At 55.5% G+C, this 21,513-nt stretch overlaps 9 protein-coding genes across 9 annotated transcripts; 5 read left to right on the forward strand and 4 right to left on the reverse strand.

Annotated features, from left to right (window-relative positions):
* Positions 1–469: 469 nt before the first annotated feature.
* Positions 470–1,495, forward strand: BKA78DRAFT_356575 (uncharacterized protein; the record flags this gene model as incomplete). The annotated part of the gene is made up of 2 exons (XM_066892078.1): positions 470–691; positions 746–1,495. The coding sequence occupies 2 exons, from the start codon at positions 470–472 to the stop codon at positions 1,493–1,495; spliced, it is 972 nt and encodes a 323-aa protein (XP_066739786.1).
* A 424-nt stretch (positions 1,496–1,919) lies between these two features.
* Positions 1,920–3,329, reverse strand: BKA78DRAFT_257972 (DHBP synthase RibB-like alpha/beta domain-containing protein; the record flags this gene model as incomplete). The annotated part of the gene is made up of 2 exons (XM_066885233.1): positions 1,920–2,120; positions 2,322–3,329. The coding sequence occupies 2 exons, from the start codon at positions 3,327–3,329 to the stop codon at positions 1,920–1,922; spliced, it is 1,209 nt and encodes a 402-aa protein (XP_066739787.1).
* Positions 3,330–3,837: 508 nt separating this feature from the next.
* BKA78DRAFT_356577 (uncharacterized protein) lies at positions 3,838–4,200 on the forward strand (the record flags this gene model as incomplete). The annotated part of the gene is made up of 2 exons (XM_066892079.1): positions 3,838–3,920; positions 3,972–4,200. 2 exons carry the CDS (start codon positions 3,838–3,840, stop codon positions 4,198–4,200), a joined length of 312 nt encoding a protein of 103 aa, XP_066739788.1.
* A 1,147-nt stretch (positions 4,201–5,347) lies between these two features.
* Positions 5,348–6,272, forward strand: BKA78DRAFT_361775 (uncharacterized protein; the record flags this gene model as incomplete). The annotated part of the gene is made up of 1 exon (XM_066892448.1): positions 5,348–6,272. A coding segment is annotated over one exon (570 nt), but the record flags the coding sequence as incomplete, so codon positions are not given.
* Positions 6,273–8,255: 1,983 nt separating this feature from the next.
* On the forward strand, positions 8,256–9,048 carry BKA78DRAFT_361778 (uncharacterized protein; the record flags this gene model as incomplete). The annotated part of the gene is made up of 2 exons (XM_066892449.1): positions 8,256–8,340; positions 8,389–9,048. 2 exons carry the CDS (start codon positions 8,256–8,258, stop codon positions 8,964–8,966), a joined length of 663 nt encoding a protein of 220 aa, XP_066739790.1. The 3' UTR covers positions 8,967–9,048.
* Positions 9,049–11,679: 2,631 nt separating this feature from the next.
* Positions 11,680–14,023, reverse strand: BKA78DRAFT_41978 (uncharacterized protein). Its single transcript, XM_066893158.1, has one exon. It carries the CDS (start codon positions 13,762–13,764, stop codon positions 11,704–11,706), a length of 2,061 nt encoding a protein of 686 aa, XP_066739791.1. The 5' UTR covers positions 13,765–14,023; the 3' UTR covers positions 11,680–11,703.
* A 1,165-nt stretch (positions 14,024–15,188) lies between these two features.
* Positions 15,189–16,311, forward strand: BKA78DRAFT_333607 (mitochondrial carrier domain-containing protein; the record flags this gene model as incomplete). Its single annotated transcript, XM_066890106.1, has 3 exons — positions 15,189–15,413; positions 15,511–15,559; positions 15,638–16,311. 3 exons carry the CDS (start codon positions 15,189–15,191, stop codon positions 16,309–16,311), a joined length of 948 nt encoding a protein of 315 aa, XP_066739792.1.
* A 326-nt stretch (positions 16,312–16,637) lies between these two features.
* On the reverse strand, positions 16,638–17,455 carry BKA78DRAFT_41778 (uncharacterized protein). The gene has a single exon (XM_066893157.1). The coding sequence runs from the start codon at positions 17,204–17,206 to the stop codon at positions 16,751–16,753; it is 456 nt and encodes a 151-aa protein (XP_066739793.1). The 5' UTR covers positions 17,207–17,455; the 3' UTR covers positions 16,638–16,750.
* An 835-nt stretch (positions 17,456–18,290) lies between these two features.
* BKA78DRAFT_356582 (uncharacterized protein) lies at positions 18,291–20,878 on the reverse strand (the record flags this gene model as incomplete). Its single annotated transcript, XM_066892080.1, has 3 exons — positions 18,291–18,371; positions 18,616–19,016; positions 19,072–20,878. 3 exons carry the CDS (start codon positions 20,876–20,878, stop codon positions 18,291–18,293), a joined length of 2,289 nt encoding a protein of 762 aa, XP_066739794.1.
* Positions 20,879–21,513: the final 635 nt, after the last annotated feature.

The following is a 21,513-nucleotide window of genomic DNA, read 5'->3' on the forward strand; positions in this document are numbered from 1 at the left end:
GACGCAAATTCCAGTATTTAGGGAACCTGTGCACATCGCCATCGAACTCTTCCATGTCTGATGAATCGCTTGCGTATGCTTTTGAGGTTTGTAACTGCGTACACCTGCTACCATGGTTAGCTACATATCTCTTCTACCCTTGGTCTTCACATTGAGAATGTCTCCCGCTGATTCCGAGCGGTGATCAAGAGGATTTGAAGAAAAGAAAACGCGATAAACGGCTCTAAATCTTATAATAACCACTTTTTATGGACCTGGGTAACCAGACTCTGTGAGACTCTCATACAGTTGGATTACGGGACATCTACCGTGGTTCGCAGACGGACCTGTTCGTCTTGTGGAGCTTCGACACCGAATATGAGTGGTATATTTCCCCCAACAGTATGGCGAGTATATATAGTTTGCAACCCGTCCGAACTGGAGTGAGTGCGCAACGCGCCTCGCCTTGCCAGCAGGCTTACTGGACAAGATGAGCAGCCCGCCCCAGGACACGCCTTCCACGTCAAGAAGTCCCTCTGCTCAGTCTCAGCCTGAAGATCCAATCGACCCCCCACCAACTCTTGCTCCGGAGCTAGGTCGTTGGGACCTCATCTTACACTGCCACGATAATATATGGTACTTGCACCGAGCCACTTTGTGCACAAAGTCAGGGTACATTAGGAAAAGCGAGAGGTTAGAAGGGCCGGACTCGGTATGTCAAAGAACTCGGTCTACATTTGCTTGCGGTCAGCTAATCCGTGAGCAGGACCATACCGTCGTCGACGTCGAGGAAATACTGAATCCTCACATAGTCTGGACAGTGGTACTATGGTGTTACCACGAGCGCATCGACCTGAACACGATATACCCGCACCAAGCAACTCTTTCCGCCGCCGCCCAGGAGGAAGCGCGGCTCAAAGGCAGCATGTTGCTCTGGGCGGCGGCGGAGCAGCTGGAAGTCGTCGGACTCAAAGAAGCACTGTGGATGCAAGCCTACAGCAGCGTCTTCTTCTTCGAACCACCGGGCCCCGCCGGTGTCGTTCCGATTGCGGCCGTCATTCGCGTCATCCGCGCAGTGTACGACTACACGCCGGAGCCGCTCACGCTGGCTCTGAAAGTCGTGCACGGCATGGGGGTCGAAACCGACACACCGGAGCTTGCGGCGCAAGCGTTTGCGCGCCACATTTACGGCCATGGCTACGAGCGCCTCTACCGCCGGCAGGCCATGCGAGCGCGGCACTTGCTGTTCCGGTGGCTGTCGATGCACTTTGACGTCTTGGGCATTTGGTGCTTGATCCACGACCACGAGGGATGCTCCATCTCCACGTTTGTTAGGGACTTTGACCAGCTCAAAATTGGTGAGAGGATTGGTAAGGGCAAGTGCCCCTTTTGCAAAACCGAGTGGGCCCTTGACTTGCAGAGTGCTCGAATTTCTGAAAAGTGCTCGACCTGCGGGGCGCGGTCCACTGTTGACGAGTGGGTTTACCACGAGGACATCCTTTTTCTGAATGATTGAAGCCCTACTTGCATTGGATGACACAATTCGGTGTGCAGTATTGTCTCCATTGGATGGGGGGTGTCTTGAGGATTTGTTGTTTAACCTTTCCCCTAAAAACTGTACTATTGGAAGTGTCAGTACCCCTGACGACACCTAATTAAAGTTCCACTCCCGCATCTTCACAGTGCTGACTTTCAGTGATGAACTTCCTTCAAGTTTATGACTATCCCAACGTGCCTTTCCCCTATCTATGCGAATAGTGACCTTTCCCTTTTAACGTGTTCGTCTCATCGTAGATTTGAACAGAAAAATCCAGCCAGCCCTCTATGCTAACTCCGAAAGTTCCACATACATATTCCCAGTCAAATATCGCTTTTTTCCCGTCCTTTAACCATATATCTTTCTTTTCCAGCCGCAGTGACTGGTGTTGTTTGAACTAACCCTAAGATCCCTTGACCTCAACCTCAGCAGCCTTGCGGAGGCGATTCATGACAGCTGCCGCGACGTCACCCTCGCGCTCGTCAATGCCCTCGACGAGAATGACGTCGACGTCCTTACGATCTAGTTCGCGCAGCGCCGAGAAGAGGCCGCGCGCAATGGACCGCGTGTCGCTACCCAGATTCACTTCCAACAGTTCTTGGTCCTGCGGCTCAGACGCAAGGGGGCTGAGGAGGTGCGGGACGGGCACCGGCCGCGCAGTAAAGGTGTCGAGGAGGTTGGAGAAGCCGCGGTGAGTGTGGGGTGTGGTGCCGTTTGCGAGGGTGGTCTGAGGGACGTGGTTCTCTTGCGTTCCTTGCTTGTCTTCCGTGACACCGTTTGAAGTGGCGGGCGTGGTCGGCTGAACGTCGAATCCGCAGCCGCGTGGCCAGCGCTTTGTCCTGATGAGACCGACCTTGCGCTGTCCTTCTTGAACAGCGTCAGGGCCAGGCACACCTGCCCCAGCCTCGAAAAGGACTACCCGCGCCCGTGGCGAGTAGTGCCTATACTTCATACCGGGTGCTCGCGGCGCGACGCGGGCTGGCTTCCCGTCCGCTTCTGCACCCGCCTTTGAAACCGAATCCATCTCTGCCTTGTCCTTGTATGCCACTTCGACCCGCTCCCAACCCGGACACGCCCGCAGCTCATCGATGCTCACGCCTCCCGGCCTGAGTATGACTGGAGTGTCTCCGCTGATACCATCCACCACGGTGCTCTCGACTCCAACATCGCAAGGCCCTCCGTCGAGAATCGTGGTAATGCGCCCGTCGAGGTCATACGCGACGTGCTCGGCAGCGGTAGGACTCGGTTTAGTACTCGCATTCGCAGAGGGGGCGGCAATTGGGCGATCGGCCAGGTTAATCAAGAGCAATGCGATGAGCGAGCGTGGCATTCGTGCGCCAAACGTCGAGAGCTGGGCCGTCACTTCGGGTGCGAGCGGGGACGGCGAGGGCAGAGGCATAATCATTGTCAACGGGCCCGGCCAAAAGCGCTGAATCAGCTCATGGTAAATAGCTGGTATGGGATCGGTGGAAGAAGAGTCGTCCGGGGAGCGCAACAGAGCGCGCAGTTGATCCAGCGACGAGAAGTGGACGATGAGCGGGTTGTCTGCTGGGCGCTGTTTGGCAGCATAAATGCCACGGACAGCAGAGCTTCGTGTCGCATCTGCACCCAGACCATAAACAGTCTCGGTGGGAAAAGCAACAGGATGTGTTCCCTTTTGCAATTCAGCGGCGGCGTGGCGGAGGTTTGCGACGGAGGTGCCTTCGGTAGCCCATTCAATTTGCCAGTCGTCGAGCAGGGCATCGGTCTTGGAGCGCGAAAGTGTGATTGAGCCCAGCTTCGAGGCATCGACTGGCAGAATTCGTGTTTCCATGATGGCCGATGTTTGATGTTGCGGTCGTGTCGTTGGAAAGATTATGGCGTTTCGGTGGATGGTTGCAGCTGGAGCAGCCGGGGCGCGCGGTTGCAACTTGCTGCAGAAGGAACGGAATCGGTGGAGAAATTCGAGTTTGGTGCGAAGGTAGACATTTGGAAGATTGGGCATTCGTGGTGGTGGAATAAAAGAAGAGTTGAGTCAGCAGTCAAAAGTTGGGATCCGCGCCAGCGACTTCGGCCCGATGTTTGGTTCCCCAGGCACGTCATGGCGCTGTCTTGGTGCGAGGCGTTTTGGTGGTGCGTCGTGTTGTGGCCGACTACCACAACACTCGATGTCTATTCATCACACAAGTTCCTATATTTTCTCGTCAACACTTCAACTCTTCTAACAAATGGTCGCCCTTCTTACCAAGCTGTCTTCGAAGGCATATCATGCCAAAGCGTAGCAGATGCGCTTGACGACCTGCGTCTTCCTGAATCACCACCAAGTCAATACAATGAACACCATGGCCCATAAGAAGATACCTACGCGCGCATTTGAATATCAAAAGAACCCTTTGGAGTCGATCGATCCAGGACTGGTATTCGCGTGAGCCGGGCCAACATTGATTTCGACGAGAGGCTTCTTACGTGCTGGCAGACCTTGGCCGGATATCCAAAAGTCGCAGGAAAACATTGGATCCACTGCCTCCCACCCTACAAGTCTGGCACTTGTCCCCACTCCGAATGTGCTTTACCTTTGTGTGGCATGGAGTTCCGTCGTCGGATTGTTGGCACATCTGGCGCTCTTTGCCATAGTACGCATGGCCGCAGGCGAAGCTGAAGAGCTCGGTACTGCACATAATGCAGACTTTTTCGTATGGGCCTGAGGACGAAGTGGTGCGCAAAAGAGTCGTTGTTGCTTCGGCGACGAAGGGAGGTTTAACCAAGCCAAAGCTTAAAATCAAAAAGTGCCCGTTTGGCTCAAACGACCAGCGACGACAAAGAGCCTCAACACCGACGAGCCCACGATGCCATCTCCTGGACTATCACCAATGGCCTTTGTGAGAATGAAAGAATCTTTCTTTTGTGAGCAAACAAGGTGTTGCAGCTGGACCTCTTGAAACTGCGTCTATTTTAGGCACAAACAAACTCGGCAAGGCTGACCATGTCCAGCAAACACCTAGGCAACGTGCAGCGGACGCCTCCCGCCCGTGTCAGCCACAAGTCTGTGGTCTAAGCTGCCGTTTATTTCGACTACCGAACCTTTTTCTCTTGGACATGCAGTCCTTCAAAAGTCTCCTTGCTGCTAGATTTTGACGCAATGCTTCGAGTTCTCTCTACTGCTTGCTCAACATCGCGGAGAACTGGCGGAAGGATGCCGAATTACATCACCTTTATCAGCCTCACTGTCCATCTCCGAGCACATATCATCATCTTCAACCTCTAACCCGTTTGCCAGCCGCCCCAGCCCCTTTCAGTCTCCACAAGCTCTGACGTGCCGCAAGGAAGACGGGCCGCTCAGCCTCAGCGGATCCAAGATCCAGCTTCACCAGATCGACGTGGTCGACAGCGGACACCAGTCAGGACAGCAAACAAAGACTTTCATCGGCACATGCATCGGCGAAATGGCCTCTGATTCGTCGCGTTGGCTTCGGTCGAGCCTACTTCTCCTATCAAGTGATCTTTTTTTGCTAGAAAACATGGCACTTTGGTGAACGTGTCCTGCATTTCTTTGAGTAATGTCTCCAAACCGTGGACACTTTTTCCGTCAAGAATGCGTGGACATTTCACATTCGTCCACGCTTTCTGGATTGGTGAGATATTACCTGCTCCGAAGTTTCGAAATCAAGAGAGTATTCATCAAGCTTCTTTGTTGGATATTCTTGAGTGAATATCTTGTTTCGCGGCCTCATGGACCAGCACTGATGGTCTGGATATAAAATGGTAGGGCGTGAGAGCAGTTCTCCTTTCTCTACAACATCAGCAACTTCTTCTCTCGAACTACCCTCTGCCTCAAGCCAGCTACATTTCTCAGTCTCAATAATCATCACACCAGCGTCCTTGACCTGCAAGAAACACTCATCAAGAACTCAAGAATCCATACCCAGCAGAGAATTCACAACCCTCAAGATCTCCCGAAACGACCAAGATCTCTCACAGCACCAACTCAAACCCACACCACAGCAAACCCCAACAATGTGCAAATCCCACAAAGTCCTGCACCTCTGCGGCTGCTTCCTGCGGCACCCAGACATCGAATTCTGCGCCGCGGCCCTCGCACGCCTCAACTGCGCCGTCGAGGACGTCATCGACCTCTCGTGGTGCTTCTGCCCCGACTACCCCAACTGCGAAGTCGTCATCGGCGGCGACACGGAGCATTACCGGTCGCAGGCTCGTTTACCGGCTGTTCCTGCTGTTGGTGGTGGAGGTGGTGGCCACGGCAGAGAGAGCCGCATGAGGAGTGCCAGGGTGCGGTTTCGCGAGGGCCCTCCTGCTGCTAGTGCTGCTCGTGGCGCTGGCCACCGTGGATCAGACACGGATGCTGGCTTGGAGAACGGCATCGATCCGGAGTTGGCGCGCCAGGAGGAATCAGAGGAGGAGTGACCTTCGTCCCTACCTACTCCTCTGGAAAGGACCATGGACACCTCTGGTGCCAACTTTAGCGCTTCAATCTGTGCCATCAAAGTGTGGAGGCTTGCTTTTCAAGGACTAAATTGTGTCGGTGAAATTGAGCTCAAGGGAAGGTGCAAGCCTCGGGGAACCGATTGAAAGTTGAAGCATTATGGGTGGAGTGCCGAACCGGTGTGGCTAGCAGGGCAGGTATTGTCGGAACCAATATCTAAGGTTCATCATGGAGGTTGCTTGGAGAATGAACTTACTAATTCTTGCTCTTATGTATTCACTCTTCGCTCATGCCTGGGCCCTCTACGCGGGTCTTTCTACACTCCACAGTCCAAGCCTATCACTCAATATTTTTCACGCATACTAAGCACCAGCTCACTTGTTGTTGCTTGAGTGGTGGTGGAGAGCAGGAATTTTCTCCCGGCCAAAATGTGTGCACCAAGTCAATGTTGGAGAACAGTATTTCGCATCGACGCGTTCCTTGGAGGGTGTCAAGCAGCCATCAAATGCTGCTGAAGGGCGTGCCGGCACGGCTTCCATTCGGTCCAAGAACATTGAGATGATCCATCGCCGACAATGGGCACGCTTGGGTCGTGTACATCAACAACCAGCGCGGGATTGACGCTCCAGAGCCCACGACCATGCGGACTGTCGACAACCACAAACCATCCTTTCCGCGCCGGACTTGCCCCCTTGTTGTCAAGCCTGACGTGCGACACCATCAAATCAGTGGCCGCCCCCGGTCAATCTTGCTTATCATACTTTGCTGTCTTAATTATTAGGTATACCTGCAGAGTATCATCACGAACGATCGGCCCCCCTCACTGGTCGCCAAACGTTACAAACTCTTCAATGTTACTCTCTCAGGCAGGAGCTTGACCAGACAGAGTAACCCGAAAGGCGAAATAAGGCTACGAGCAGGGGAGGAGCCGATCGATCTTAACAATACTCTGTATACACTGGTCTCGCGCCGACCCTCACTTCGCCCCGTCGACTCCTCCGAGCGCATTCGCAGGCTCTTGTAAACATTAATAGGCGTTTCTGACACGTCCTAATGTGACACCTCCATCCTATTCTGACACCTCCCCCGAACCTTTGCCAATGTAGAAGAACTGGCAATCATCGTCTTGATTCCGAACCTTGTACTCCCATTTCCATTATCAGCGTCGCTGTCATGACCATGGCGTCCCCGTCGCCTGGCGCTGGTGTTGGAGAAGAGCACTTTGCATTGGTGGTGAAGAGCAGGAATCTGTTGGAGCGAAAGTGACAGAGCTGGCTGCGCGCGGCCCATGGCGTCCTCGTCGCCTGGCGCCGTCGTCGCCTGGCGCTGCAACGTCGTCTGTGTTGGAGCAGAGCACTTTGCGGTGGTGGTGAAGAGCAGGAATTTGTCGGAGCGAGAGTGGCAGAGCTGTCTGCGCGCGGCCCATGGCGTCCTCGTCGTCTGGCACTTTGCGGTGGCAGAGCTGTCTGCGCGTCCTCGTCGTCTGGCAATTTGCGGTGGCAGAGCTGTCTGCGCGCGGCCCATGGCGTCCTCTTCGCCTGGCGCCGCAACGTCTGTGTTGGAGTAGAGTACTTCGCGGTGGTGGTAAGAGTAGGAATTTTCCCCTGGCGCCCTCGGCACTTGAACACTATTTCCCAGTGGCGATGAGTATTAATACTTTGTAGTGGTGGTGAAGAGCAGAAATTTTCCCCTCGCACCCTTGGTACTTGAATACTATTTTCTAGTAGCGATAAATATTAATACTTTATAGTGGTGGTGAAGAGCAGGAATTTTCTCCTAGCGCCCTTAGTACTTGAACATTATTTCCTAGTAGTAATAAATATCAACACTTTATAGTGGTGGTAAAGAGCAGGAATTTTCTCCTAGCACCCTTAGCACTCGAACACTATTTCCCAGTAGTGATAAATATCAACACTTTGCAAGTTTTCCTTGCACACATGCTGGCTGCTGGCAGGCAGGCAGGCGCACCCACGACCTGCTTCCCAATCGGGCTAGTGTCGGTCCGCCATCAGTTCGCGCACCACTACTTCTACCTCTTTCTCTCTCTCTCTCCTCCATTCTTCTTCAACTCCCTCATCCTCGACGCTGTCCTTGCGGCTCGACGACGCCGCCGCCTGCCGCTCTGTGGGCATCTTCCTGTAAGTCTACCCTCACCTCAACCATCGCTGCACGCTCCTCTCTCTCTCTCCCCTCACCTCAATCATTGCTGCGCGCTGCTCAACCATCGCTGCACGCTCCTCTCTCTCTTCCCTCCACTCAACTGTCGCTGACATTCATTGCATCAGTCATTTACTCCATCGGCTCTGAGACGCGAGCGCTATGTCTTCCACAGACTCTGCCAGTTCATCTTCCGCAGACAGTACGGCTATGACTTCTCCAAACGCTGGCCAGGCTGGCCAGGCCGGTGAGTTTCACTTCCTCTTACAGCCTTCCTCCAACTAACAGTATACAGACTTCGCCGCTGTTGTCCGCGAATCCTCCACCATGAAGAGCACCATCGAGACTCTTACCACAGAAGTCAAGAACCTGAAGGATGCCTTCAACAACCTCCCCATCCACAATCCTCAGGACTCGGAATTCCCGGACCTTGACCAGTACATCCAGCATCAACGCGATAGCGAGGATGGCGACGAGTATGAGCCGACTGCCCTTGACAGCGCTGCCTCTACCACAGAAGCTACGCCACAGCCATTCACGTCGGTCGAAGGCTCCTTCACCAGTCTCCTGAACAACAAGAGACTCAAGCTCAGCGACACAACCCGTGCCCCAGTTGCAACTATGGGCCCAAGCGCAGTCAATTCAGTTGCGCCCTCGAGCTACCATAACTACAACTTCAACCCCTACCTCCAAGGCCACTCAGGACAGCCGATGCCATCTCCGGTGCCCTCCTTCGGCACTCCTGGCCCACCCATCTCATACCGAGTACCGTCACTGCCTATGGCCGAGGCAAACTCCAGGGAGCCAGGGAGTCATCAGCTGTGGCGCGCGCTGCACATGGACATAATCCTGAGCAGTGGTGCAGGTGCCTAGGGAGTGATCAGCTGCAGTGCGCGCTGAACATGGTCAAAACTCCAGACCAGACTTTGACGAAATTCTTAGTAGTAATGTAGGTAAATAGCGAGTGATCAGCTGCAGCGCGCGCCATATATTGACATAATCTTAAGCAGTGATGCAGGTGTCTAGGGAGCATTCAAGCTCATTGTATCGAGAAAATAGAGAATGTCCATTCGCTAAATAGACAACCTTAAGGAGTCACCAAGGTCTTGCGCATTATGACTTCCAATGAAGCCCTCGGCACCTCTCTCTTCTGTCAGATAATGCAGTCAACGAAAATCGTACTTGCCGATTGTTCTGTACGAAACATACAGCGAAATCGCACGCAAAACCCACCGAAACAACAAGAAAAGCGTGATAAACATCGCAGTCCATAGTCGCAGCCGCTATTACTCAACACCACGCAAGCCCAGACATCAGCTCAAGACACCACTCCCCAGCATAAATCGCCGACGGCCACGGCGACGATACTTTCGCCGCCATATGAAGCTGCGCGCAAGATTTCTCAACTCCCTCACAGTGAGGCATGTACCTAAGACAGCCAAGCAACGCCCGAAAGCGGCGCCACTGACAGCAGAGAGCTGCGTGCACGCGGAGAAGCGGAGAAGCGCGTCCCGGCCACCCAGCAGCAGCACCACCACCGCCGCAGCGACCAACAAACTTGACGCACGGGCGCGAGCTTGTTCGGTTAAGCTTAACAGCGGGCGCGGCTCTTGGTGACTGGGCTGAACGATTGCGCGGCTAGCACTGCGTCATCGACTTGGAAAGTGCCGCTGTTGTCTGTTTTGCTTTGGCTTCTGAGAGGTTTTCATGTTCTCGTGGTGGTCTTGGAGGATGGCGAGAGAAAAGCATCGATGATTGCCTTTACTAATGGGTCTCTCGTCAAGTTTGGGATGTTCAAGTGGCTGAGACACGGGATCGCTAATCGAAAATCTTTCTCGAAAGAAGAGAGACGACGGCGACCGGACGCCTGGCGCCTTACTGCACGTGGTGGGTGAAAGAGCATCCGATGACTGTTTGATGGAAACGTGAAGGTAGAGTGATCACGGTTTCGGCAACGTTGATCTCCCGACAGTCACATTGGCGCTAAGACTTACCTCGAAAATTCGACAGTACCCCATCAAAGTGATTACTGAAAATCGGCGACCAGGAACTACGCAATCCCGAAATCAGGATGCTCAGAAGTCAGCCGGCTAGCATCGAGCCGAATGCGAGGTGGGAGCGGAACGAATGGATGGTGACCACCAACAGAGAGTGAGCCGAGCCAAGAAAAAGGGGACGGTGACAGTCAAGCGGTACATGCCGTCTGGCGGGCAGCGCTTGGCAGGGCGGGCAGGGCAGAGCGGCTCAAGCAATACTGCTGTCACGGCGCTAAGCAGCTCCTCCATATCTCGGTGTTGCTTAATTATGGTGGAGGAGGGGACGGTAGCTAGCCGACGGCGGACGGCCCAGGAACAACGGACACGCAGGCTGGCAGACAGACGTGACTGTGACTGCCGAGAAAACCAGCACGTTGCCGAATCCGCTTCATTCCCACTAGTTTCGGCTGCTGAGTGACGACCTGTCCTAGTGTGTGATTAGCGACAGACGAGTGTTGGCAGTCTCACAAGGCTGTCCAGTGAGAGAATCTGAAAGTCGCAATTGAAAATCTTCTTCGAGATGCTGGTTCAATCTGTTGGTCCTCTGGATGCACGATTGTTGGAATGGGAGGGGGTGTGCGGGATGGCTTGACCGTTTCCAAGTCCTTGGATCAGGGGAGACGGGACGGGAGTGAGGGAGGGATGTGTCGACAAAGAAACCGAAGAGCCATGGGGATGACTTGGTGAAAATTGCCGCTAGAAAATTCGTTGGACCGAATGACCGAGTAGATTTGGTCAAAAAATCCCATGCACAGCAATTTGCAAAAAATCGCGTCCTTTTGTCAGATTTTCAGCAATCTCGCAAGTGGTTCAACAGCTGTGGTCGTGCAATTGTCCGAATCTCGAGATCTTTGGTGCCAGCGCAGCAGGCCGGTGGATTCCGGCTAATATCGATGACGGGGAAGTATGGAGCAACAGTGTGGCGCCGCAACGGGATGGCGCCCGTGTGCTAACGGCAGCAAATGCCCTTTGGGTCATCACTCTGGTATCGTCTTGGCCTACTCACTACACACTTTTCGATGGGTGTGCGGTGCTACGGGTCTCGTGTTCAACCGCCGCTCTGCTTCCTCCAATGGAGAGGGCCCAAGCAATAGAAACCATCCTCCAAACTCTACGAGACCGTTAAAAATCTGATTGGTGCATCACCACGTTGCATCGGCTTGCAACGACAACCACTTAGGTAATTCAGCGGCGGTGATGTTTCTAGGAGCCGGTCCATCTCGTGACCGTGTTTCTGATTGGCCGAATTTAGTTTGGGAACTGCTGTTGATAGGCTTGGCATGTTCTAATGCTTCAGGTACAGCAGTGCCTTTCCTCGACTGATCGATGCTCCCTGTTGCTGACAGACGTTGATCATCGACCTTGCGTACCTGACAAGCCTCCGCGTTTGGCCTGCTCACAAGCCACATCGACATGGGGCAGCCGACCAAGACCATTTCAGGTATATGTGCGCTTTCACAGGTCTATTGCTACTTGCCTGTTTGGTCGTAGGCGGTCAGATCCGTTTGCTCCGTCTTTGCTGTGAGTGGCCCATGGTGTTCCTGTTTGCTTAGGGGTCCTGTTTGCTGGGTTGGTTACAGTTTGGACTGTTGGTCTCCTGGTCTTGGTACAGAGTGGAGTAGTGCAAGCCGAGGAGATTTGGTGGGTGGAATATAGCTGTGCACCTGGTGTATAAGAACGTTATACGACAGCCTCGTTTTCCGCACCACCATCTTCAATTCACCCAAGTCATTCCTTCGAAGATTGTCACTTTTGTCATCAGTATGTTGTCCATCAAGATGATTATGGCCCTTTTGGCCATTGGTGCCATTACCCACGCCGCCCCTGTGGCCGATACTCAACTTGGTCCGAACCTCATGGGTCGGAACGCTGCCCCGGCTCCCCAGGTTGACGACACTCGTCAAAGGCTCGACCTTGACCGCGAGCAAGCCCGGCAACGGTTCGACCAGCGTCTCCAACAGGACCGTACGCGGTTCGACGAGCTCAATCGTCGCCCTGAGAAACGGGATGCCGAACCTCAACTCGATGATGAGCGTCAGAGACTGGACCTTGACAGGGAGCAGGCCCGCCAACGTTTCGACCAACGCCTGCAGCAAGATCGCTCCCGGTTTGACGAGCTGAACCGTCGCCCGGAGAAAAGGGATGCCGAGCCCCAGCTCGACGACGAGCGCCAGAGGCTGGATCTGGATAGGGAGCAGACCCGTCAGCGATTCGACCAGCGTCTCCAGCAGGACCGTTCCCGTTTTGATCAGCTCAACCGTCGCCCTGAGAAGCGGGATGCCGAGCCCCAGCTCGACGACGAGCGTCAGAGGCTGGACCTCGATAGGGAACAGACCCGTCAGCGATTCGACCAGCGTCTCCAGCAGGATCGTTCCCGTTTTGATCAGCTCAACCGTCGCCCTGAGAAGCGGGATGCTGAGCCTCAACTCAACGATGAGCGCCAGAGACTGGATCTCGATAGGGAGCAGGCCCGTCAGCGGTTCGACCAACGCCTCCAGCAAGACCGCACTCGGTTTGATGAGCTCAACCGCCGTCCCGAGAAAAGGGAGGCTCAACCCCCTCCCGGAATTGAGGAGGACCGCCAGAGATTGGACCTCGACCGCGAACAAGCCCGCCAGCGATTCGATCAACGTTTGCAACAAGATCGTGCCCGCTTCGACCAGCTGAATGAAGATCGCCGTCGCCCCGAAAAGCGTGATGCGGATGCGCAGCCTCCCGCGCTGGATGACGAGCGCTCCAGGAACGATTTGGAGCGGGAGCAGGCTCGCCAGCAGTTCGATACGCGCCTCCAGCAAGACCGAGAGCGGTTCGACCGTCTGAACGAGGAGCGTCGCCGACCAAACAAGCGTGATGCTGAGGCCGAGCCCCAGACCATTGAGGATGACCGTCAGAGGCACGACCTCGAGCGGGAGCAGGCCCGTCAGCAGTTCGATACGCGCCTCCAGCAAGATCGTGAGCGGTTCGACCGTCTGAACGAGGAGCGCCGCCGCCCCGAAAAGCGCGATGCGGATGCGCAGCCTCCCGCGCTGGATGACGAGCGCTCCAGGAACGACTTGGAGCGGGAGCAGGCTCGCCAGCAGTTCGACACGCGCCTCCAGCAAGACCGAGAGCGGTTCGACCGGTTGAATGAGGACCGTCGTCGTCCGACCAAGAGAGATGCGGATGCGCAGCCGCCCCAGGGTATTGAGGACGCCCGCCAGAGGCTCGACCTGGACCGTGAGCAAGACCGACAGCGGTTCGACCAACGCCTGCAGCAGGACCGGGCCCGTTTCGATCAGTTGAATGAGGAGCGTCGCCGACCCGAGAAGCGCCAGGGACCTGAAGAAGAGGACTGCGACGAGGAGGAGAAGAGGCCGAGTGTTGACGATGACCTCCGCTCGCGGCTTGACCTGGACCGTCAGCAGGCTCGGGAGCGTATGGAGCTCTTCCGATCTCAGAGGGAGCAGGAGCGTAGTCGTCCAGAGAAGCGTGACGATGACCCGAATGTGTTGGCGGAGGACAGGTCGAACATTCGCGACCGCCTGGCCCTTGACCGCCAGCAATTCCGCCAGAGAGTCGACTTGGCCGACTCGCAGCAGAGGAACTCGGATGAGTGACTCAGCCTGGGTTGTCTGGGTTCTGAAAAGGATGGTCATTGTTGAGTGTTTGTCTAGCGACTTTTGACACACCCCTCTGCGCGTGGCTTTTGCTTGTTCTTCATCTTTCTTAATCCTGTGTATTATAAGTAACCGAGTTCAACAAGGCAGGCCTTGGATTGTAAAACGGCAGGCAAAGGTGAAAACAAAGCATGTACCATAGATCCGCGTCTGCGACTTCATCCTAATGGTTCAAGGTTAGTTGAATTCATGTCTTCCTCAGAAACTTGCTCCTTTTGTGCGCTTGTGACGATGAACGTGTTTGTGTATTGTTCGATGCATCTCATGTTCCCTAGCTCTTGATGACTCCTTGTCTGGTTCCCATACCTTCCGACTTCACGATGGATGATGATTGTTGGGCGTGTGGTGGTGACATTCCTGAGTTTGCTTATGACGTCACATGAGTCGAAATGAAGTCCTCATTGAGGCTGATCCTGATAGGCCGGCAGCTCAAGCATGTGAAGGCTGTGTTTGGTGAGTCGCTTGGCCGAAACTTTTGTAGAAAGTTTGCGTGGGCATGACGCCTGACGTGGGATGGCCGGGTTCACGGCAGCGCTTTGCAGCGGCCCAGGACGAGTTTGACAGCCGAAGATGCACGTTGGCGAGAGCCGAAGGAAGGACGGGTAGCCGCAGCTGTCATGCGGATAAACCAAAACAACATCAAACGGCTTCGAAGGAGCGCGACGACAAGGTCTCGAAGATGTTGGTAAGGTCAAGGTCCGCCCTCGGCCGCAGCCGTGACGTTGGCCGCGGGCCCGCGGTTTCTCCGACCAATGGCAGCGAGGCAGCTCCCAAATCCGGGGGAGGCAGGAGCAGTTGGACCTCGGCATCTTCGGTCGCATCGCCAGCCCATCACAAACCAAACGTCAGTCAACATGTCAGTCTCACAAAAAGATACCCCCCGAGTCAAGCCCTGCTGCTCCGCCTGTCAAACAAAAGAGCCGCAACCCCAGATCACAATTTTTGGTTTCTTCCTTTCGTCCACCTCCAGAGTCTTTGTCAAGTTTTCCCCACACTTTCTCCTCCACACCCCACCGTCTGGACAAAAACACGACATTGTTCCACTATCCGCGTCCATTATTAGTGCCTTGATCAATCGCCTGTCACTTTTGAGCATTCTGTCTCTCTCTCCACGCGTTTACACGCCCTACACTCGACCGACGGCGCCCTAGAAGCAGCACAAGCATCCAGAAGCCCGCATCAGCTGCAAATCCGGCCAAGACCCCGCGTTCAGCTCTCTTCCATCCCACCTCCCTTCTCCCGGCCCGTTCGCCCTTCTCTACGTATCTCCTCCTCCGTCTCTCTCCTCCTCTCCTCCCGACGACTCTTCCTCCTCCCTCTCGATCGCCCGCTGCCCTATCCTCGAAGCCATGGGCTCCTCCGATTCCTCCTCGTCCCCCCTCCCCAAGGGCGTCGCCGAGCACATGCCCTCTCCCGAAGAGCTCAAACAAGATGTCGTCGCGGCCTCCAAGTCGAGTCTGCAGTCGCTGCGCGCGCTGGCGGCTGGAGGTGTCGGTGGTATTTGCGCCGTCGTCGTCGGACACCCTTTCGACTTGGTAAAAGTCCGGTTGCAAACGGCCGAGAAGGGCGTGTACTCTGGAGCTATGGACGTGGTGCGCAAGACGATTGCGCGCGAAGGCATGGTCAGGGTACGTAGTTTTTGGATTTGGGCAGGAAGAGGATTATAAGTGCTGTCAAATGGAAAGAATGCAATAGCGAAGGAAGGGGCTAATGCGCGATCCACAGGGTCTTTACGCAGGTGTATCCGCGCCGCTGGTAGGCGTCACGCCCATGTGTAAGTGAACAAAACACCAAAAACGCGTCTTCCTTCATCCCAAGAAACACGGCACTGACAGGACCCTCTCTACAACAGTCGCCGTCTCTTTCTGGGGCTATGACCTCGGCAAGCAACTCGTCTCGTCCTTCAGCACCGTCGAGAACAACCAATACAGCGTGGCGCAAGTCAGCAGCGCAGGATTCTTCAGCGCCATCCCCATGACGCTCATCACGGCGCCCTTTGAGCGCGTCAAGGTGCTGCTGCAGATCCAAGGCCAAAAGACGCTCGCGCCGGGCGAGAAGCCCAAGTACAGCGGCGGCCTGGACGTCGTGCGCCATCTCTACCGCGAGGGCGGCATGCGCTCCGTCTTCCGCGGCAGCGCCATGACGCTCGCGCGCGACGGGCCCGGCTCCGCCGCCTACTTTGCGACCTACGAGGTCATCAAGCGCCGCCTCACTCCCAAGAACCCGGACGGCTCGCCCGGCAAGCTGAGCCTCACGGCCGTCATGGCCGCAGGCGGCGCCGCCGGTGTCGCCATGTGGATTCCCGTCTTCCCCGTCGACACGGTCAAGAGCCGCCTGCAGAGCGCCGAGGGCAACGTGACGGTCGGCGGCGTTGTCAGACAGTTGTGGAAAGCCGGGGGCGCAAAGGCCTTCTTCCCCGGAATCGGCCCTGCCATGTGCCGTGCGGTACCTGCCAACGCGGCGACGTTCTTGGGAGTCGAGGTGGCGCAAAAGGCCATGGGTAAGTTTTTTGGCGACCCAGAATAGAGTTGTGCTAGAGTTGTGCTCTGTGTGAGAGGTCTGTGTTTGGATACGGAAGAGGAGCTGTTGTAGGACCGATTGTCTTGGTGGTTGTTGTTGGGGGACATGTGAAAGGCGCCCGGCCAGGGGGAGCGGATGGCGGGTCAGGGGGTGTCCCCGAGTCATCGCCTGCGCATTGTTTCTGTTCATAGACTCGCGTCGCACACTTTGTCTTCGCATCCATCTTCTGTATCTCTCCCCTGTTTTGTACCCATCTACCTAGATCTACCTACATCGCTTGTCTTGGTCTAGAGGCGTTCGTATTGTAGACAGGGGATTGGAGGCAGCGCCATCGTCATGTAATTGCAAGCCTTGGGAGCGTCTGCCCCTCATCCAAAAACATAGCCTGAACTCTTGATTCGTTGACCAGCAGCTATGAGACAGAGCGCATAAATGTTTGAAAGAATCAAAGCTGTATTTGAAGATGGCTGTACTTGTACTTACAGACGCATAATCCACTCGCACTACCTTGCCTCACATCAAGCCATCGTGCACATACATCCCCTTCCCAACGATGATGCACTTGCCAGTCAGTGCCAGTCCACCACCCCTTCATCCCCGCAAGCAACCACGCCACGCGACGCGACGCCATGCACCCGCACACCCCAACTGCAAGCTGCACAAAGCACCCAAAGCAGCACCCCAAGCAGCACAACCAACCCAAAGCAGACGAACTCATGCAAGCAAAGGAGGGAGGGAGGGACTGAGGGGACCTGTCACTTTCCAACAAACACCACCACCACCACCACCACCACCCCAGCCGCCGCACCCACCCAGTGAGCGAATCAGCTGCCAACAGAGGGGGTTTTCTGAGCAGGGTCGTGTGAGCGGCGCGTGGATGACAACCTAGGACGCACACCATTGAAGCCGCGGGTATGAGGAACGGTGGGGCTCACTTTGTTCGACTTGCTGGGTCGACGTGCGAAAAGGAGGCTGGGAAGAGAGGGGTTTGGGTTGGATGGTCTGTGGGGATAGCTCTGCAGACCTATGGAGCCCGCTTGTGCAAGTAGTGAACCCGCCAACTACAGTAGGTGGGTGCCTTAACCATCGACTCTAAAATGCGGCAGGGTAGCTCATGCACGAAATTACTAGTCTCTTTATAAATAGCGAGAGCGAGTGGTTTAGCGACATGGCAATCGAGTAGTCCGGCGAGCAGATATCACCCCATGCATGTACTTGTACACAAAGAGCTATCTATGCGTAGAACGATTGGCGCAGCGCTTCGCTTCTAGGACTTGGTACGATGGGTACGGTATGATATTTTGGTATCTCGATTCATGATTCGTGGCCACGATGATTTAAGGTGGTCTAATACGGAGAAGAAGCAAAGCAGAGGGAAAAGAAAGAAAAGACGTGGGGTTGGGAGGAAGGCAAAGACGGTATGCATGCGTGGATCAATACCACAGCGCAATCTTCCATGCCATGAGTGATGTCACTATAATTCCGCACTCTGCCATATCGCCGTGCTGAGAAAGCAGAAGAAAAGTGAGAGCGCAATATTGAAAGGAAAGTTTGAGGTATTCGTCATCGTGACCATCGTCTATAAGCCATGTTTGACCAGTATGAACCTGCCGCATTTCGAGTCGCAGCTGGGATATTGGAAAAAGCAGGATAAAAAGGAAAAAACTCATTATTCGCCATGATGTGCAAACTCCCCGTTCAGCGCCAAGCTTGCTTTTATCTTCGAGGTCTGTCTCGAGGTGAATCGCGTCCTTGCTTGCCCAACAAGTCGCCGGTAAACTTTTGGAAAATCTTTCCGGCGGTGTTCCGGCCAGTGATAAAATCTTCAAACTTGTCTGCTAGCGGATCTTCACCCCTTTGCGGAACAGGGCGCCCAGTCCGATCGAAGCGGGGAGGTAAGTCGATGGTCTCACCCGAGGAAATGGAAGACATGGAAGCAGAACGGCGGTGGGCACGTCGCCGTTCCTGGCGAGACGGTGGTCTGTCTAGCAAAGGATCATCGTAATAGTCGGATTCTCGTGGCGGTCGTCTCGGTCGACGTCGGCCTCGTAGGTCTTCATGAGGTTCTATAAAATCGTCGACAAAGTCCTCGGAAGCACTGTCTGGCGTATCCGTGGGTTCTGGGAGATCGAATTGGACTGTTTTGCCTGGTGATTTGGACGGGGGCGGTGCTGAAGAAGGTCGGTACTCCGGGTTTAGACTATCTGTATTCAAGAGCATGTCAGTCGACTGCGGACAGGTTCATCCAATTCCTCCACTAGCGGTGGACCCACCACGATAGGCGTGCTCAGGAGCGGACGGAGCACTCACATTGTCATCTCCGCGAAGGTATCGCGGGTCAGAATAGAGTTGTTCTGGTTCTGGTTCTGGTGCCGCTTCGCGTGGGGGAGGGGGGAAGTATGGCGCTTCTTGTTGGTACTGCGCTTCAGGGGGAACAAGTGGTGGCGCAGGACCCTCGGGCGGATATTCAGCGGGCCCGTACTCAGCGGGCATGTACTCAGCAGCCGGGCCATAATCAGCTGGATTGTATGGCGCGGGCACCGTGTTGTGTGCTTCATACATGGCACCAGGCGGAGGGGGGAAGGCGTTGGTCTCTGGATAATACGGACCAGCACCTGGAGGATATCCTCCGCCAGGATAGTTGGGGTCTGACGGGTGGCCGTCGGCATAAGGAGATCCATAACGGTCCGGACTGTACCTATCCTCTTTGTCTGTAGTGGTGTCAGTCTTGGGCATCTAAAAATGCAAGGAGAGGCGATTCCTTACGCCTTTTCTCTTTCTCCGCCTTCTTTCGTTCCCGCCTCTTTGCAGCCTCGTGGGCGGCCACTCCAGCCACGCCAGCAAGGGCGGCGGCTTCAGCCACAGCCTTGGAACGACTCCTGCTGCGATTCTTTTTTGACCCATGTCGACGGCCGCGGTCTGAATCGGAACCAGGAGAGAGTGGGCGTCGTCCACGATAGTCGGCAGGGTCATCTTGGAAACCAAGACTTCCAGAGCGGCGACGACGGCTCCTGGCACCGGGCTCGGGGTAGATGGGATCACCACCGTATACTACAAGAGCTGGGTCACTCGCGGAAGCCCTTCGAGATCCTGAGGGTACCGACCTGGATCTAGATCTTGACCTTGACCTTGATCTTGCCCTTCCCATTCCCATAGCAACTTCTTCCTTCTTTGCCTTGCTCTTTTCGTAAAGGCCTGCTAATGCCGCTCCGCCCAAACCAGCGGCAGCGATAGGAGCACCTGTCCGGACCCGACTCTGACTCCGCGACTTCTTGCCCTTGCGACTGCGAGATCTGCTTCGAACTTTGTTCACAAGACCAGCAACCGCAGCAGTGGCTAGGCCAGCCTGTGCCACGCGGCGTTTGCGGTGTTCCGGGTCCCGTTGACGACTCGAAGACCTTTCCGGAGAGGGCGACATGTATTCCTCTTCAGACATTCCTTCAGACTCAGAGTGCCGACGTCGCCTTGATCTGCTTGCGCGCTCCATCACAGCCTCCGGATTGTTCTTGTTGTTACGCTGGCTTGCAGCGTACGCAACCGCGCCAAGAGCTGCGAGCGCAGCAACTCCCGCCATCTTTCTTCCCCTGGACTTTGATCTGTGTTTGTGACGATGACCCTCGCGGGACCTGGAACGCGAGCCACCCATGCGACTTCTTGCCCTATTCAGGGCCTCGGCGCCAACGGCGCCCAAAGCGCCATAGCCCAAGGTCTGCCTCAGATGAGGACCGGGATTCTCGCCTTGCTTCCGACGATGATGCCTGAGCAGCTCGGATGCGCCAACGCCAGCCACAAGACCCTCGGCAATGTGCCGACGATGATGCTTGCCGTGCTTGCGGTCAGAGGAAGTGGACCTCCTCACGTACTCATAGTCGTCGTCGCTGTACCAGTCGCGATCAGGCGACGGATCACGTGGACCGCGACGGCCTCTGCGATCATCATCGTCGTCATCGTCGTCGTCGCGGCGCCTGCGACTTCTCCGCTCATAATAGTAGTCATCTTCGCGCCGTAGTCGATCGTCGACCTCTGACCGCTCAATGATTTCGTACTGAGGCTCCTCGCGCCTCAGAATAATCTGCTGCCGTTTCGGAGCCTCTTGTACTATGATGGGTTGCGGATTAGCTTGATGAATGACGATGGGCTGCGGCAGGGGATCCGGACGGGAGAAGAACTCAGTTGATTTCGAATACTTCTCAAGCGCGTAGGGTTCTTTGGAGTCGTCGACCTCGCGCTCGATGGTGTAGTGGCGGACTCTCGGTGGTGAAGGTGAGCGTTCGCGCTCAACTGAGATGCGGTACTCGTGACGGGGAGAGCCGGGTTCTTCTTCGCCAACGTAGCGGTACTCGCGCACCTCTGCTACGTCACGGTCGTCATCGACATATCTTCGAATCACGGCCGGAGACGAGTCCCGGTCTCTGGTGACTATGCGCGTCTCCTCAACATCGACTTCGTCGTGCCAGGAAGATCGGTCGGGTGCCTTGTACCGTCGTATCACGGTAGAACCAGGACGGCGGGAGCTGTGGGAACCAACGTCCCAATCGCGCTCACGTTCGCGCTCTTTGTAGAGAATTGACATGACGACCGGTGCGGAGAACGAGGCAGCAGCGGTTGGAACAGATGAGGAAATCGGTAAGTTTTGAAGGTGAGAATGGCAGATGGCGGTTGCAGTCAACGGCAAGAAGTGTAGCAGGTAGAGGATCAGACCAGGGCCGTGAAGAGGATTGCCGAGCGGGCGCAGCAATGGTTGGACGGGGACGTCGGGCAGGCGGGTCGAAGTTCGCGGGGGAGGATGAGGAATGCGAGGCAACCTTTGCGGTGCCGATGGTTGGAGTGCGTGCCTCCACGCGACAAGAGAATGGAGAGACGAGATGCAAAGTTGCAGGAGTGGAAAAAGAAAAAATGCAGAGAAGCTGCAGCAGAATGCGAGGTGAAGAGGTTCGGACGGGAGCGACGGGAGTGGCGAGCGGGAGACCTTGAGCAGTGGAGGGCGAGAGGTTCAGGTTGTTAGGCGGCGGCTGCTGCTTGGGCACCGGCAGCTTCCCAGTTCTGCGAGTTTCTCTGGGGGATCATATGACGTCCGCCTGCATCAAGGGAACCTCGAGAGAGCAGACGGCCTCGATGATAACTACCACTCGTACAGCTCCTCGGCCTGTGTCATAGTTGCTGTGGTCAGCCCAGCCCCCTCGACGCCCCTCAATCCGCAGCGTCGCT

The sequence above is a fragment of the Phyllosticta capitalensis genome (assembly GCF_038381095.1).
Source record: "Phyllosticta capitalensis strain CBS 128856 chromosome Unknown BKA78scaffold_11, whole genome shotgun sequence".
NCBI classification, from domain to species: Eukaryota; Fungi; Ascomycota; class Dothideomycetes; order Botryosphaeriales; family Phyllostictaceae; genus Phyllosticta; species Phyllosticta capitalensis.

Excerpts from the sequence above, each read along its gene's own strand:
- BKA78DRAFT_41978 (XM_066893158.1), bottom strand. The coding sequence starts at position 13,764 with ATGACCATCCTTTTCAGAACCCAGACAACCCAGGCTGAGTCACTCATC.
- BKA78DRAFT_41778 (XM_066893157.1), bottom strand. The coding sequence starts at position 17,206 with ATGGTGTGCGTCCTAGGTTGTCATCCACGCGCCGCTCACACGACCCTG.